Source organism: Penicillium robsamsonii (genome assembly GCF_028829455.1).
Source record: "Penicillium robsamsonii strain IBT 29466 chromosome Unknown utg000002l_segment0_segment0, whole genome shotgun sequence".
In the NCBI taxonomy this organism is placed as follows: Eukaryota; Fungi; Ascomycota; class Eurotiomycetes; order Eurotiales; family Aspergillaceae; genus Penicillium; species Penicillium robsamsonii.
The window spans coordinates 2,957,332-2,973,315 of NW_026643220.1; the positions used below are offsets into that span (position 1 = coordinate 2,957,332).

The following is a 15,984-nucleotide window of genomic DNA, read 5'->3' on the forward strand; positions in this document are numbered from 1 at the left end:
AGGCAGTCGAAGTCAGATAGAATAGGTAGACCTAATCCTCTGGGTCCATGTACATGTCAATATCATACCCACCATTATAGTGGATCAATGATGTTCTTCTTTAAATAAAGCGAGAAATTGATAGAATTTCCACGAATGGAGAAAATAAATATACAGTCTGTGTTAATGTAGAGATAGGTGGCAAAAAATGACATTAAGTTAGGATCGCATGGTTTCTATTGGATAGTGCTAGATGCTCATAATCTGCCAAGCCCTCTCGTAGTCCAATGTTACTCTTCCACTTGTTGTGCGCTCACTGAGCCTCGGCAGTACTGAGCACCAAAATTGCCGGCTTAGCCCAGTGCCAAGCACTACTTGCCTGAGGCACCAAGAGTATGTCGGAATAGTTACACCGGCATACCGGAGGATTTATTAATCCTAAATATGCAGTAATATTTCTTATATAATGGAGATAGTATAAATTGCCAGAATAGTGGATACTGAAATACAGAGAGTTGAATACCATTGATTGGACCCATACATTACACCATACGGAGTACTCCGACAGAGTATGCAAACCTGCAAACCTCAATATGGGTCTACTGCCACGTGACGTAGGTAAAAATGTACATAAGTAAAAATGTACAGAAGTGAAAATGTACAAAGGTAATATAGAGTTTTTAAAATTCTGGAGTCTATATGTGCTACATATAAGACTATCAAATGCCTAAGCTTGACAAACTATAAACCTTGGAAAGGACTTCATTTGAAACATTTTTTGAAATACTTGCATTTTGTGGATCATGATGCCTTCTTTGAGACCTGCGCTCAAACCTGGACCTACTCCTAGGCCTGTCATCAAGCCTACATTGCGAGCACCCCAATATACTGAGGAGTATGATATTGCAGAGCCACTTATTGCATCCATCCTTTGGGGTCGGTCCAGTGAAAGGCAACAGGCCTCTGTTCAGATTGATTCTGTAAATGATCAAATTCAGGCAAAGAATATCAGATATAAGATCCGTAAGGCAAATGGATGCATCGATACTGCCGCCTTCAAGACAGCTGCCGAGCAGCTGAGTCAAGCTTCAATAACCTTTGCGGGAAGCAAAGACACCACATTATTTTCGCAAGCCAAACGCGACCTCGAGGAATGCATCAGAATAGGCAGATTACCCAAGACGTGGAACATTGAATGGGATGTGTTTTTGGATTTTCATCGTGAACGCGTTGGTATGACTTTCTTCACGGCCAATCTGATCCTACAAGTTCTAACCCATATACAGGTCGTTCGAACACAGAAGGCAATCAGCTTGAAAAAATCCCTAACGCTCAAAGGAACCTTTATGCGGAAGAGGAAGATGGATACAATGATGGAGATGTGCAGGTGGATTACCACGAATATTCCAGTGTTGATTATGAGGAGGAAGAGGAGGAGGAAGAGGAGGAAGAGGTGGCTGTCCAGAATGGGCACTACGAAGATGAGAATCAATATAGTGACCAAGTGGATGAATACGATGATTATGACAATGGAGAGGACGAGGGGTATGACGGATATACCGACGAAGAAAACGAGGAGGGGTACGATGAAAGAGAAGGTGAGTATAGCGAAGATTATAGCGAAGGCGATGACGAGTATGAGCACTCCGAGAAGGATGAGCTCGATCAAGAGGGTCCAGACCATGATTCTACCGATGAAGCCCCAGAATTTGCCTACCACACAGAGCGTGAGCTAGAGAGTGTCGATATTGGTTTGATCAGACGCCGAGCACAAAACCATTATGGGCTTCTCTTGACCTCGGGGTTCATCCTAGGTTGGCGAAAGACTAAGCTGGCAGGTCTAGTAGCAGTGATGGGATATGAATGTCGCGGTAAGCGGACTGCCCGTGTGAAGCAGCACAAGGACCCAAATGATGGGCAGGAGTCTGTGATGAAGGACCGCTCTTTATCAATTCTCGGGATCGGCTTAATAGCTTGGGAAGTGGATTCAAAGTCTGTGTTCGAACCAACGAAGTCTCTGTACCCGACTCCTAACGGGACATATCCGACTACATTTATTGCAGTGCGTTGGGAGGGTGATATCTGGACATGGGAGTCTCGTAAGGATTTCTATTCTTTGATGGGGGACCTCAGCCAGTTCGAAGTCGACATCCTCTTATACTTCATGGCAATATCTCAGGAAGGAGACTATCTTAAGGCCATGACCGGGAAAAGACCGACATTCCCAGTTATCGCAAGCACCTGAAGAGTCAATTGGAGGGATCGGGAGAGTTGCAGAATTGGTAACAGTCATATTGCGGTTAGGATGATACAGTGCTTTGCAGCAATCAATATTTTACGTATGCTATTTCAGTTCTGGGCAATCTAATCGGGTTACATACATATGCACGAGTAATCACAGAAAGTAGTGTCCAATCGTGTACCAGCAGTAGCCCACTGGAACTTTGGCTCTCGGGTATATAATGAGTATTGTGCCCCAACTCTGGCTCAGTCAGACTTCTACTTTCCTCCTACCTGGTTGACTAAGTACCTATATACACGTCTCTTCTTTTCAAGGCACAATGACCAGCCCTTCAAGCACGATTCTTATTGATGATGACGAACTACCCCCGGGCTGGCGGCCAACAGATTCACAAGTCCAAAGGACCTCTCTATGTACATCTCTTGGGATCCTGATTGAACCAAACGATGCTGCCACTCGCAGCATCGATTCATCCCGCAAACGCAAAAGGGCGAAAGGAAAACAATCTGACACTTTGGTATAGCCTTCCCAAGACACTACGTTTTCCTGAGCTAATGATGGACCAGGATACCTGTTTCAAGAAGCTGCGTAAGGCAGTTGACGAAACAGTTGAAAGTCGCGATCAAGAAGTTGAAAAGCTGCAAAAGCAACTCCAGGAACTTCATTGCAAGCTTCTCCTACAAGAAGACCGGCATCAAGAGGAACTTTCCCGACGACGTATCTTGGATTGCAAAATTTGCTACGAGCAGCCGGATTGTTGGCATATTCTGCTATGCGGGCATATAATTTGTGAGCCATGCGCAAATCTACATGATCAAAATTCCTGCCCTTTTTGTAGAGCAAGCTTTTCGGGGTTTATCAAATGCTATCCATTTGCAGGATAGATGTGCATGTATTTTCTATTCAAGACCAAATTTGAGCTCGACGCATTTAGTGATTTAACTCGAAATCCTCTTATCAGCTTAGGAATGATTATAATTTGTGAACCCTATAAAGTCTATAATGTATAACCAGAGGATAAAGGTCGGGACCGTGTCAGTCGTGGACCCTTAGCTTATTTTCAACTTTCTCTTCTATATCAACATCGTCCAACGGTTCAAGCTTATCACTCTAAATCTTGTTAGTTCGAAATCCCCGGATTATTCTAGTTTTCTTACAATTTCATGAGGTGGCCAGATAGAGTGGATAATCCGCGTTTGTCCATGAGTATGGCGTACCACTACTAGATACCCGCGCACGAATCCCAATTTCCGGGCGATTTTGGAAAGAAGACCCATTTTGAGACAATCGAGATAATTTGGGATAATTGAACTTGAAGATTTAAATTTAAATATTATGACGGGGAAGTGGCTATATCACATATTTATATCGTAGATCCTTACGCTTATGCACCTTGTCCACATTGCGCTTTTGCACCTTATAACCATTATGCCAATTTCCTATGTCCGGTTAACACCGCCAGAGTTGAAAATTATCGGTGTATAATATTCATGATTATAGAATATTCCTAGGGCTCGAAAATTTTGGCCCATAGATTTTACAATCACTTGAATAATACTGCCTCTCAAAAATTTGCGCGCTGCAATTTTCCTGAAGGTCAAATATTCCAAACACGAAATTTTGAAAGGATCTTTTATTCGAGCTCATTTGAAATTTAAGCTCTTTAAAATTCAAGTCTTACTATTTTCTCATCGCTTTTATCTTCTTGTCTCGGAAATTTATCATGTCCCAAGAAGATGTGTTCGAGGAACGTCAGAGCTACTATAAAGGGAGAGCAAAGATATACATACGTCATTTCCAAATTAATGATTCGGGTCCTCGAACTATTCGAGATTCGCATGTGGACCGGCTGGACAGAGTCTTTCAGTCGGAGGGGCTTTCCCGCCTGAACCCTGAGAATTATGTGAAGGTCTTAATAAGCAATGATGTTCTTCAGCAAGCTCTGGCTGCCCAGGATGAAAATGAGGCCTTCCTAACCGGCCCATTGCACTTTTTAAACCTCCCAGATGAAGTGCGGCTGAAAATTTTGCACGGGAACCACCGAGTTCTAGCTGCAATCAGGAGGTCTGCACGATGGTGGGTGGCTGAATTTTATAGTGATGGTAAGACTTTCTATCTCACTTTATTATCTACAATCGCTCATATCACGAAGGTATGAGGTCAACAATACAACAAGGGATCAGAGATGAGCATCCAAATGGCCAGCCATATTGCGATGGTGACATTTACCGGAACGTACGGCACTACGAAACAATTGGAGATGTTGAGTCAGAGCTTAGATGGAGGGGCAGATTCAGTAAAGGAGTACATCATGAGCTTGCACGAATGGAGAAAGATTTTAAGAGAATCAAAAGGGCTTTTGATAAGTTGTTGCCCTTCTTGGGTTTATGGCAAGTCATCAAACTGTCTTATCTTGGCCGATGGCTATCAGTTAAGTGTCCTGAGGCAAGTCTGTCTATTCATACAACTTTGACACTACTAATTTTAGCATCTAGGAGATTGTTCGATATTTAGGACGCGTCTATGATCAGTGGTCATTCATCATGGAGGGCTATCCACCAGAGCTCCTAGACCCTGATACGGTGAATGAGCTTGAGACGCTTATACCTCACCTATCTCTACATGATAGGGCTATAATCCAAGATAGAATGCGGAGACGGAAGATCTTCAGGCGATTAGAGTCTGATGATGATCGCATCCTAGTGTTAGAAAGAATTACGAAGGTCAGTGGGAGGGTGTTATCCTTCTATACCTTCACCAGAGACTTTATTTACTTCGAGGCTTGTATGATCGCTCTCAAAAGCTTGCAGCCTGAAGGGTATAGGGGAACCATGTCCGAAGCGTTTTTGGAAAGTTATATGCGAGATCAAACTGGTTCATATAAGGTTCAAGTTGCCGAAGATGTATTTGAACGTCGTGACGAAGATGGGGATGGTATGGATATATGCTATCGACAGCTTTTCCTTGCCGTGATGCGTGACTTTCCCTCCCTTACCAGCCTCAGGCCCTACCAAGATGACAAGAAGGGAAAGCCCAAGACATCTGGGGTTCCGTCAGAAAGACTTATCAATCTAGCCCAGTTAGCTATCAAACTGGGTTTCAAGAATGATGAGATCATGACCTTACACACACATGCTGCGGCAAGCCGATATCAAATCGTCACTGAAGAGTTTCTTAACCAGTTACAGCCTTTTGATCGGTACCATATTGATACCGAGACTAACAGGAGTATCGCTCAGAACATGTCCGATCGAATCGGCAACGCTTCGGCTATTCGGATGCCTATAGAAGAAGCAGAACTCACCACAGACTTGGAAAAGCTACCCAAGAAATTTCGTTGTAGCCGACCGTCTTACAAAAGGTACCTAAGTGATCGACAGCTCTTATTTCTGGGAAATATCTATCAACAAGACGTGGTTCCGAGATCACATGCAACGTCCTTTGCAATACAGCGTGATGTATTTCACTCGTTCTTCGGCGAAATCAATCCACATTCCGAGGCAACGGAGGATGGCCTTTTTTCTAGCCCCGATTCCTCTGAAAATAGCTACCACGGCGATATGCCCGAGAGCTACGATACCCAGTCTTGGGAAAACGAAGGAAACCATACAAATACGGATGAGCTGCAAGATGCGCCTCGAGATGAGCCTCAAGATGAAACTGAACATCAAGAGCATGAGTCGTCTGGAAATTTTGGCTCCAGGTTGAGCGAAAGCCTCGAGAGCGATGATCCACTCAACCAGCCGCAAGCCCATCAATCAAGAGCCGATTCCTGGGAAACGCACTCCATATCAACCGAATCAAACTTTTGGGCTGTTGATGAGCAGTTGAAGTCACTTGACCCCTTGATGACGCCTTCAATCTTTCTCAATGGCTTACTTTCACAAACGGATGATATCCTGCTCTATTTCTGGCAAACCAGGCAGTACACGCAGCTGTCAAGTAGGCCCCAAGATGAACATTTATTTGACAGCAAGACGCGGCTCCTGGCAAACCAGCATCAGATGTTCATATCCATAAGTCGTTCTAAACCTCACCTGGTCCCTCCCAAATATCTCTACGATACGGCGATGCGTGAAAAGCTTATTTTAGTCGGACCAAAGCATGATCGAATGGGTTTGAGTATAGATCTCATGTCTCAAGCCCAGAACAGGATTTTTGGATTTCTTGATAGTGTTAACTTGCACGAACCAATTGCTTGACCTCCAGTTATTGGTTCACTATTCGTAATCATGTAGAACCAACCCTCGGACCTTCATAACAGGTACAACCAAGCATCCTTCAGCAGCTGCATATGATATGAAGACATGCTAGTAGGGAGTTAGTAACCGTAATGAGCGGAGCCTATTTTGACCACACCCACCTGCAAAAGCGCTTGTATTGTGGCTGTCGCAGTTGTGGAAATAAACGCACGTAGATTATCGCTACCGTGGGAGATACTGGCATAACAAGCCTGAAGGTCATGAGCAGAGAGCCCTGGCTCGAGCACCTTGCAAATCATAATACCAATAGACTTGATATCGAACTGTTCGGACCCTTGATGTCGTTCGAGCAGACAAGCTGCTATATTCGCTGTTTAGATTTAGTCTTGGTCATTATGTTCGGTAAGATTACTAACCAATCTTCACGCTACCCTGCGATGATATGAACACATTGTCGTAGGTAAGGGCTGTATGGCAAACACCGAGATCTCGGTGAATATACCAAAGCCCATGCAATAGCTACATAAATATCAGTAGGTAAGAGAAATCCTTGGTATGATTCTGTAGCTCACCTCCTTGCAAATGAAAGCAAGATCAGACTCCTTTAGTTGAATGCCAGACTGAAGTTGCTCCAATGAGATATCCATAAGCTCGTACGCTAGATACAGAATTCTAGACTGTTCGAATGCATCAAGGAGATTCACGATATTTGGGTGACTGATCATCTTCAAATGGCAAGTCTTGTCGATACCACTCGTCTTATACTCCTTAATTGCAACTACCGTTCCCGGGGAGTCGGTGGCGTAGGCTAGGCAGGTTTTTCCCGGCTTCGCTCCCTGTTTGAACCTTTGATATTTTATCCAGGGCGTGTGATCCTTGCAAAATAATGGCGCTTGGCGTTTGGGGCCTGGCTCATCAGCCTTGGCGGTTCCCTTAAGTGGGAGCTGGAGCCATTGCGCTGGCAAATGACGTTTTGGAAGGCGCTGCACTTCCCTATTTTGGGGCTCACTGATGTTTCTGGTATCAGGTTCACTGTCGCCTATCTCCGTACTTCTCGGAAACACAGTAATTCGATTGTCATTAATGTCAGTGTGGCTCTCTATCTCCCTGTTATCGTCATGATTGTTGTTTTGGGGAATAGTTCCGGATGCAATATCCGTACTTCTTGGGAACAGAGTCCCCCGATTATCGCTCATACTTAATCTTTTTTTTTTCTCTTTATGTCTATGTAGGGGAGTGAGAGCTTAAATATTCCCGAGCAGCAGCCAGAAGGGGGAGGTTACAAGTACGTTGTATTTTTAGCACTACTAGCGGAATCGTGGGCGATTCGCCCACGACTATAGCGCCACTAATTGAATCAATTGATTCATCCTTAGTCTCATTCTTTATTACCTATCTGATTACTACTCGATGCCCTAGCTTCTATCCTCGTATATCCCTTAGCTGTCGCTCAGAAAACCCCAAATACGGCAAAAATACACCCTAGCCCTATTATCAACGTTGTTCGCAGCGGGACTTGGACCGATTCAGTGCCATTTGAGGTGGTACTCGATGAAGTCGATCCAGGTAATGAAGTCAATCCAGGTGATGAAGTCGATCTAGGTGATGAAGAGGTTGGGGATATAGGAGTGGGTATGGAGGGTGTGACAGGGGTAGAAACAGGCGTAGAGGTGGGGAAACGGCTTCCGCGGATTGTTGGGTGGTGGGCGGCCTCGACGCTTCCTATTGGGCTATGCCTCAAAAGGTCAGTCGAAGATGGAGAAGCGCCCTGGGGCCTCATTGTTCGCGTCCGAGTAAGTCTATTCGTGCTCTTTGGATTTGCCAGAGAACTGTGCAAATGTCTAGCTGAAGACGTGTTTTCCAAGCCTATGACCGTCGTATATCGAGTCGCGGTGCCGGTCGTCGTTATGGTGATGCTCACCGGGTTGCTTATGTCATGACTGGCGGCACTCCCAGCTGCTAGAACACACGCTTGAAAGTAGACTAAAGTAATGAAGAACAGCATCATGTCTTGAAAATGGATTCATCATTTTGTAGAGACTTTTAAGGGGTTTTAAACGAAATGTGGATTTCAAAAAGTAGAAAATGTTCGAATGTTTCTTTTCTACTTTTAACCTTCGTAACATTTCAACTATACTGGCTGCGAATTCGATGGTTTCGAGTGAATTTTCCTATCAAGGACAGCATATCTTGAGGTGGGTAATATAAATAGCTTTATTATTAAGCGGCCGGACAGTCATAGGTGCGACCACCGCTGCCTAGGCGAACCGCCCACGATGGGCCCCACTTTGTGATGAGCCTCATCACCTATTTCTATTTCCGTGGCGGGCCATCCCCGGCAAGGATCGACAGGGGAATTCTCTACGGGATACACGATATATAGTTGCAGACTACCAAACTTAGCCCTTTCGACTACATGACATGTCAAACCCAGCTAATAGAAAACGTGCTGTGGAAAGGAGGAGGTGTCGGGAAGTGCTCGCAAACCACATTAGTAAGTATAGGCGAAGGCGGAAGGGGAGGACATCGCTAATCAAGAACAAAGATGATCGATTCGGGTTATGCGTGCGACCGTCAGAAGTCCGCCTTCATCCATCGGAAAATGATGGCTATGTTTGGCTTTTTAGCAATGCGACCAGCCATTTGTTCGATAGGCAGCTTAGCGAAATGTCGACTAACATGTACATTGAGATATCGAATGGGTTAGAATGTGGGGATATCCGAGCAGTTTGCAACGATGATCGTTCCCAAGTGCGGACAAGTCTCCACGACCTAGAAGCAGATACCCATAACCTTGAAAAACAACTACAAGACTCCATACACACCATTCAAAAATTGGAAACCGAGATCGAGAACTATAAGCATAGGGAGGGAACTTTGCTATCTCAAAACCGTCGCTTACGCCAGGCTTTTACTGTTTACCTCAGAAAGGCCCATGGCATTGGCCGGTGCCTTGGAGAAACGGAGCGGCAGATTCACGAGTTTTTAAATAGTATGAAGTTAAAAAAATGAAATTACTACCATCTTTCCACATCTATAGCACTGTGATGTCTCTCCCATTGGTATCATCTAACGAGATACCTAGAGCCTCGAGAAGATGACTCTCTGACTCCGAAAGTCTGTAGGATGCTCGTTGCAGACATTGTCGAAGAAGAAAACCAGCATGCTGCGCGTCATCCACCAGCTCTGAAAAACAGTTGTCCCCACTATGCTGGACGCTGGCTTTAAGGAGTGCCTTTTGAAGGAGGCGATATACCTCCCTTGTGTCCCCAAAAAGACCCAACAGGGCTTCCTTTGCCTCCTGATGCCAAGCTAATTCTTGACGAAGGCGTAAGAGGTCTTGCTGAATATCACCTAAGTGAGGTGCATTCACGTTTGTTGGCTTCACATTTGTTGGCGCTTCCAAATAAATTGGAAGACGCTCGGTGTTCAGCGTATGCACGCCACTCTGAAGGATATGATGCAGTTGGTTGAATGATTTGCGATCTTCCGGCTTGTTGATATCCATTACGTACAAGGGTATAGACTTGAATGTGATTCAATTTGATCAAGTGGTATTATACAGAATAAAATAATGAGGAATAAGTGTCCTTTATACAATAGCGCCAAGGCCCAGGAGGTGGTCTTTGGGGCGACTCGCCCACGGCAGCCCCACCTTAATCACGACGGAAGCTTGGCGGCGCTAGCATGGTAATCTGGCGTTGAGATGGCTGCGTAGCTGGAACCCGCCGGCTGGAAGGAGGTAAGGGCTCAAAATCATCGTACGTGTGAGTCTGGGGATGCTGTATGGCCTGCTATGAAAGTCAATTGATGGACTCAGGGATGAAGAGTATAAATCCTACCTGTTCTAAACCCGGAATATCATCATGCGTTTTGAATATCCAATGTTTATCGGATTCATCAACCAACACCACTATTGCTCTCATTCGACACAGAGCGCACAGCTGACGAATCTTTCTAAAGCATGTTTTTCGGCGGCGGCTTTCACCGGAGCGATCCGTAAGTTGCGGCATTGTGTAGAGTAGACTTGATAAAATCAAAAGTCTCCAGTGGCGATTTGTACATTATATACTTTGGGTGTCTTCTAAAAATAACTTAATCTTCGTCGTATCGCCCACGGGTGACGTACATACTTGGCTATTTTTGGTTGATGGTCCACCAATCTACACGCTCGCACATCTATAAGAACCCCAATACCAATTTCTGCAACTAGACAAGACATTGCTCACACCTTCAGATATTTAACTTACAGAATGTGGATCACTGATCCCTCCACTCTATATGCTATCATAATTGGGGGGTTATTGCTCTTGCTCTTCTTATGGACTAATACAAGTCGCGCCTTCAACTTTGAGCGAACTTCGCCAGCCGCTCCGACACAATGGGTAGCAGTGATCATCTTGAAGTATCTCATCTATCCGCCCATTGTGAGGAGGAAGTCGAGAGCCTGGCTACTCTTGCAGCTGATTTATTGGCCTGGCAATATAGTCAGCATGTTTATACAAACGCATAGCCTGACTGACATCAGAATTCGGTCAGGGTATATGGCCATTATAAACTTGTTCCCCCTTCTTATGAGCGATCGATTGAATTTTCTCGCCGACACCCTTGGACTTTCAATTCAAGCATTCACAACTATACATAGTACTCTAGGCATAATGTCCACTCTGCAAGGCGTTCTTCACATTTCCGTTGCAATACACCAAGCTGGGTGGCACCTAAAGCGGAATCTGCAAATTTATGGGCTGCTGGTAAGAATATTCAATTATTCTTTCTAACATACTGACGTTCACTATAAAGGCTTTTTCTGGCATTGCACTTGCCGTTATCACACATCTCCTTCGAAGATTTGCAATAGAGATACTTTCTAAAGTTCACAAAATTGCTGCCGTTCTCGTTGGCATAACTGTTCTGTGCCATCTGATACAGTCTAGGAACTTCCCACAATTAGGAGTTCTGATTTCCGGCGTCGTACTTTCTCTCCTCTTTATACTTCGATGGGTATTGCTTCTCATTCGGAATATAAAGAACGGGAAAGTCGCATCTCGTGCAGTCATCATTCGGATGAAACATGCTAATGCCATTCGAGTCGTGATCTCAATCAACCGACCATTTCAAGTTCAACCTGGAATGAGTGTTTACATTTGGATGCCTGGGGTCAGCTTGCGCTCTGCTCTCCAGACATATTCCTTTCCAATATCCTGGTGGGACAATGATACAAATGGTAATGCCACAAGCATCACGCTACTGGTGCGTAAGGAACGGGGCTTCGCGGAAAGACTAATGAGTCATCCGAGAAGCGAGTTCTTAACGTGGTTAGATGGGCCGTATGGTCGTTTAGAGGGACTCGCAGGTTATAGCCGCGTTCTTTTTATTGGCACTGGCATTGGAATTTCTCCTTTGCTATCCTATATTAGACTCGCAGTTGAGAGTAATATTAACAATCGCACACATTGCGATATATTCATTGTGTGGGAGGTTGATCAAAAGTGTAGGCTATCCCCCGACATTTGAAATTTCTTTTTAGATTCTGACGAAAGAAAAGCAAATCTCGACTGGATATATGACTGGATGGATGAGCTCCTTCGGAAGGACAATGGGGCTTATGTATGTCGAAACAATGATAGTTTGACATTGATCTGTGCTAACAACACACTAGAAGCTTCGTTTCGCGCTACATATACCATCCGCCCGACCTGCTCAGGACACTCACGAAATGTGGAATAGCAAGCACGGGAGAATTTTCAGGCTCTATTCCGCTGTGAATGCGAAGGATGCTATACCTAACGACTTTTTTAAGGATAAAACAAAGGGGCTGATTGCTGGTTAGTGGAAAGCCCCCCTTTTTTAGGTTTGAAATTGATGTTTGCCACTTCAGTCTGTGCAGAAGGAAGTATCGTCACAGAGCTTTTTGGGCTCGTAGCCCATGAAATGTCAGGATTAGTGAACATTGTCGATCTTCAATTCCCGTCAGCCAGCATTGAAGGAGGTTCTACTCAAGCTTCACCTCCTAGAAAGGTCAGGTGCACGGCGGTATAGATCCTCTAACGACTCACGGCTGGACGGGAGATTCGTACACGGAAGATGGTGGAAGCCGACCTACACGTGAAAATGGGAAACACAACGGTTAACTTGAAGCCCTGGTGGGAGATTGTTAGAGATGACGTGGAGGGGGAGCGCGAGCACTGCAAGAAAGGCACCGGGCCGTTCACCGACGTGTGTGGTCGTCGACGACGATCTATATTCCTCGTGTGCCAATTGTCATTGGAAGAGCATAGGACATCGGTGTAGCTTTAGTAAGTTATCCGAGATGCCACCTTGGTATAAGCGCTAGAGCTTTATCTTCCCCTTTCATCGTATGTGGCTGTTTGAGAGAGCATTATTCTATTTGTGCTCTCCGTCGTAATACTCTTCGTCTAAGACAACGAGATCTAGACCTTGACAAGTACTGCACTACCTCGTAGTATCAATATGATACTGCAGCTGCATAACCTGCTAAGAAATTACCTATTTTGGATGTATAAAATAGCTACTTGTTAAGATACTGTTATTTACATATACTTTATCTACCATTGACTCTGGCCCCTTGCCAAAGCGATATGCAGCCTACAACTAGATCTCCATACACGTACATCTAGAATTGACGATATTATGAAGATGAACTTAAAAGGCTCACCTCCTAAATCAACTGTTGAAAAAGTGGAAGCTGTGGGAGAGCAATTAAAGAGAGGACTGGAACTACCCCTGTCATTACAAGACGGATTGTATTGTTTGCAAACCAGCATTACCAACATGTTGATACCCTGGTAGGTCACGTGGTCTTTATGGAGAGCCCCACAGGTATGTTATGTTGATTGGCAGGTCGAATGATCATTGTAACCTAACGCAAGGATATCCGCCGCGCAAGGAGTTTTAGGGCGAAAGGGGGTGTCGTTGACCTAGTGGTTCTTTCAATTATAAAATTATAAATATATGAAGTTGGTGCGCTGTGGACATGTATGTCTATTGGAACATCCAGTCCGTCATTCCAACTCAACTCCAAATTCAAGGGAGCCATGAATTTGACAAACTTCACAACAGATGCACTTGAGGGCCTGTGTACTCAAGAGCAGTTAGACCTTCTGGATTCCATCGATACGCTCCGATCGCAAGGCATCAGCCACTACGTCTCGCTCCCACAAATAATCGTATGCGGAGACCAGTCTTCCGGAAAAAGCTCCGTTCTCGAGGCGATATCCGGCGTGTCCTTTCCAGTGAAAAGCAGTTTGTGCACTAGATTCCCAACCGAGTTGGTTCTTCGGAAGAACTCGCAAGTGGGAGTTCGTGTTTCCATTGTCCCTCACCAATCGCGCAGTGACGCTGAGCAGCATTCTCTCGGCAGCTTCTGCGAACAACTTGATGGGTTCGATGGCCTCGCAAACTTGATAGAAAATGCAAAGGCAGCAATGGGGATATCCACCCACGGAAAAGCATTTTCTAACGACCTTCTGCGGGTTGAAGTTTCAGGCCCTGACCGGCCACATCTCACAATTGTCGACCTTCCGGGTCTGATCCACTCAGAAACACGACAGCAATCGGCAGCCGATGTACAACTAGTTCAGGACGTGGTTCAATCATACATGAGGGAGCCACGAAGCGTTATCCTTGCTGTCGTCTCCGCCAAGAACGATTTTGCAAACCAGATTGTCCTCCGTTTAGCGCGGGACGCTGATCCATCGGGCAACCGGACATTAGGTGTCATTTCCAAGCCTGATATGCTAGTCCCGGGATCTGAAAGTGAGGCTTCCTTTGTGTCGCTTGCTAAGAATCAAGATGTAGAGTTCCGTCTTGGATGGCATGTGTTGATGAATATGGATTCTGAGAAAGGCCAGTGGAGCTTATCCGATCGGGATATTCAGGAAAGGAAATTCTTCTCCCAAGGAATATGGGAAGACCTACCTCGATCTCTCGTGGGTGTGGATTCACTGCGAACCCGCATGAGCAGCCTACTTCTTGGTCAGATTGCCGGTGAACTTCCAAGCCTGATCAACGAGATAAATTCCGGGATCAATTCCTGCAGGTCGCAGCTCCAGAAGCTTGGAGACCCTCGTGCAACAGTAGATGAGCAAAGATCGTATCTTTTGCATACCAGCCAAGCGTTTCAGTCTCTAGTCAAGGCAGCCGTGGATGGCACTTACAACGAGCCTTTCTTTGGAGATGCAAAGACTGATGAAGGGTACCGGAAGCGCATCCGAGCAGTCATTCAAAATCTGAATCAGAAATTCACAGATAAAATCTCCCACCGTGGCCATTTTCACCATGTCCTTGAAAGTGAAGAACCTAGGTCAATCTCCAAACGTCAGCAGCTTCTCAAAAGAGAAGAATACGTGCAGCACATCGGAATACTCCTCAAAAAGACAAGAGGCCGAGAGCTACCTGGCACTTTTAATCCTTTGATCGTTAAGGATCTATTCCAAGAACAATGCAGCCCATGGGAAGACATAACACGCGGCCATATTACTGCCGCGTGGACAGCAGCAAGAGAGTTTCTTCGGTATGCAGTTTCCCATGTGGCAGATGAAGTTACCTCAAAAGCCTTGTTTGAAAAGGTCATTTTGCCAGCTCTGGAAAATGTACGATATACATTGGAGAAGGGAAGCGAAGAGCTCCTTATGCCGCATCAACGAGGTCATCCTATTACCTACAACCACTACTTCACTGAAACACTCCAAAAAACTCGTGCTGATCGCCAAAAGGAAGCTTTCCGTAAAGCTCTTCAATCATACTTTGATGTTGATACTCTTTCAACCTCTGAGCCTGTTGGGAAAACTGTCAATCTTCAAGGGCTTCTCAACTCCCTTGTTCAGACAACTATACCGGACATGACACGTTTTGCATCCGAGGAAGCACTTGACTGTATGCTTGCCTACTACAAGGTACGAGTCACCGACCGTCTAATTCTTCATTTATCTGGTTAACATGTGTAATACCAATACTAGGTTGCACTCAAGCGTTTCGTTGATGACATTGCCACTGAGGTGATAGAAGTAAAGCTTCTGCGTGCAATTACTACACTTTTTACACCAATAACCGCATTCGAGATGCCTAAAGAATTGATCGGACAAATCGCAGGTGAATCTGAGGAGAGCCAAAGCCGACGGGAACAATTGAATAAAAAGTTGTGGATCCTCGGGAAGGGGTCGGATACTTGCAAGCGTTTCGTTGGCATCAGCGGCCTTGGTAAGAGACGCCAGCCCAAATCCATACTTATACTGACTGAGTCTGTAGAGTCGAAAAACGAATTGGAGGCTAGCTTACAAAGCAGTCGACCTACATTATCTTCTAGCTCTTGTAGCTCGGTTGATGCAATTGACTCTGAACCAGCCGATGGACGGTCCAGATCATGCAGCGTGGATATATAGAGCAACGTGCCAAAAATGAATATTTTTGGAGCATCACAAAGATCTGGAGTCGTTGGAAGCAGCCCTACCATATCCTGTGGATTCCTGTTGAGTCATTTTTGAATAAATATGCCCAAGTGTTCGTATGTATGATCCGATATGTATGAGAAATATGTAAGAT

The 15,984-nt window shown here is 45.1% G+C and overlaps 8 protein-coding genes across 8 annotated transcripts; 5 read left to right on the plus strand and 3 right to left on the minus strand.

Moving 5' to 3' along the window:
- Nucleotides 1-785: 785 nt before the first annotated feature.
- N7447_004373 (uncharacterized protein) lies at nt 786-2,224 on the plus strand (the record flags this gene model as incomplete). The annotated part of the gene is made up of 2 exons (XM_057228648.1): nt 786-1,212; nt 1,266-2,224. The coding sequence occupies 2 exons, from the start codon at nt 786-788 to the stop codon at nt 2,222-2,224; spliced, it is 1,386 nt and encodes a 461-aa protein (XP_057087989.1).
- Nucleotides 2,225-2,667: 443 nt separating this feature from the next.
- On the plus strand, nt 2,668-3,007 carry N7447_004374 (uncharacterized protein; the record flags this gene model as incomplete). The annotated part of the gene is made up of 2 exons (XM_057228649.1): nt 2,668-2,738; nt 2,788-3,007. 2 exons carry the CDS (start codon nt 2,668-2,670, stop codon nt 3,005-3,007), a joined length of 291 nt encoding a protein of 96 aa, XP_057087990.1.
- Nucleotides 3,008-4,764: 1,757 nt separating this feature from the next.
- Nucleotides 4,765-6,423, plus strand: N7447_004375 (uncharacterized protein; the record flags this gene model as incomplete). Its single annotated transcript, XM_057228650.1, has 1 exon — nt 4,765-6,423. The coding sequence occupies one exon, from the start codon at nt 4,765-4,767 to the stop codon at nt 6,421-6,423; it is 1,659 nt and encodes a 552-aa protein (XP_057087991.1).
- An 18-nt stretch (nt 6,424-6,441) lies between these two features.
- N7447_004376 (uncharacterized protein) lies at nt 6,442-7,148 on the minus strand (the record flags this gene model as incomplete). Its single annotated transcript, XM_057228651.1, has 4 exons — nt 6,442-6,531; nt 6,585-6,793; nt 6,840-6,942; nt 6,996-7,148. 4 exons carry the CDS (start codon nt 7,146-7,148, stop codon nt 6,442-6,444), a joined length of 555 nt encoding a protein of 184 aa, XP_057087992.1.
- Nucleotides 7,149-9,457: 2,309 nt separating this feature from the next.
- On the minus strand, nt 9,458-9,931 carry N7447_004377 (uncharacterized protein; the record flags this gene model as incomplete). The annotated part of the gene is made up of 1 exon (XM_057228652.1): nt 9,458-9,931. The coding sequence occupies one exon, from the start codon at nt 9,929-9,931 to the stop codon at nt 9,458-9,460; it is 474 nt and encodes a 157-aa protein (XP_057087993.1).
- Nucleotides 9,932-10,079: 148 nt separating this feature from the next.
- N7447_004378 (uncharacterized protein) lies at nt 10,080-10,436 on the minus strand (the record flags this gene model as incomplete). Its single annotated transcript, XM_057228653.1, has 2 exons — nt 10,080-10,214; nt 10,266-10,436. The coding sequence occupies 2 exons, from the start codon at nt 10,434-10,436 to the stop codon at nt 10,080-10,082; spliced, it is 306 nt and encodes a 101-aa protein (XP_057087994.1).
- A 2,098-nt stretch (nt 10,437-12,534) lies between these two features.
- Nucleotides 12,535-12,714, plus strand: N7447_004379 (uncharacterized protein; the record flags this gene model as incomplete). Its single annotated transcript, XM_057228654.1, has 1 exon — nt 12,535-12,714. One exon carries the CDS (start codon nt 12,535-12,537, stop codon nt 12,712-12,714), a length of 180 nt encoding a protein of 59 aa, XP_057087995.1.
- A 764-nt stretch (nt 12,715-13,478) lies between these two features.
- N7447_004380 (dynamin family protein) lies at nt 13,479-15,824 on the plus strand (the record flags this gene model as incomplete). The annotated part of the gene is made up of 3 exons (XM_057228655.1): nt 13,479-15,338; nt 15,402-15,642; nt 15,691-15,824. 3 exons carry the CDS (start codon nt 13,479-13,481, stop codon nt 15,822-15,824), a joined length of 2,235 nt encoding a protein of 744 aa, XP_057087996.1.
- Between the last annotated feature and the right edge of the window lie 160 nt (nt 15,825-15,984).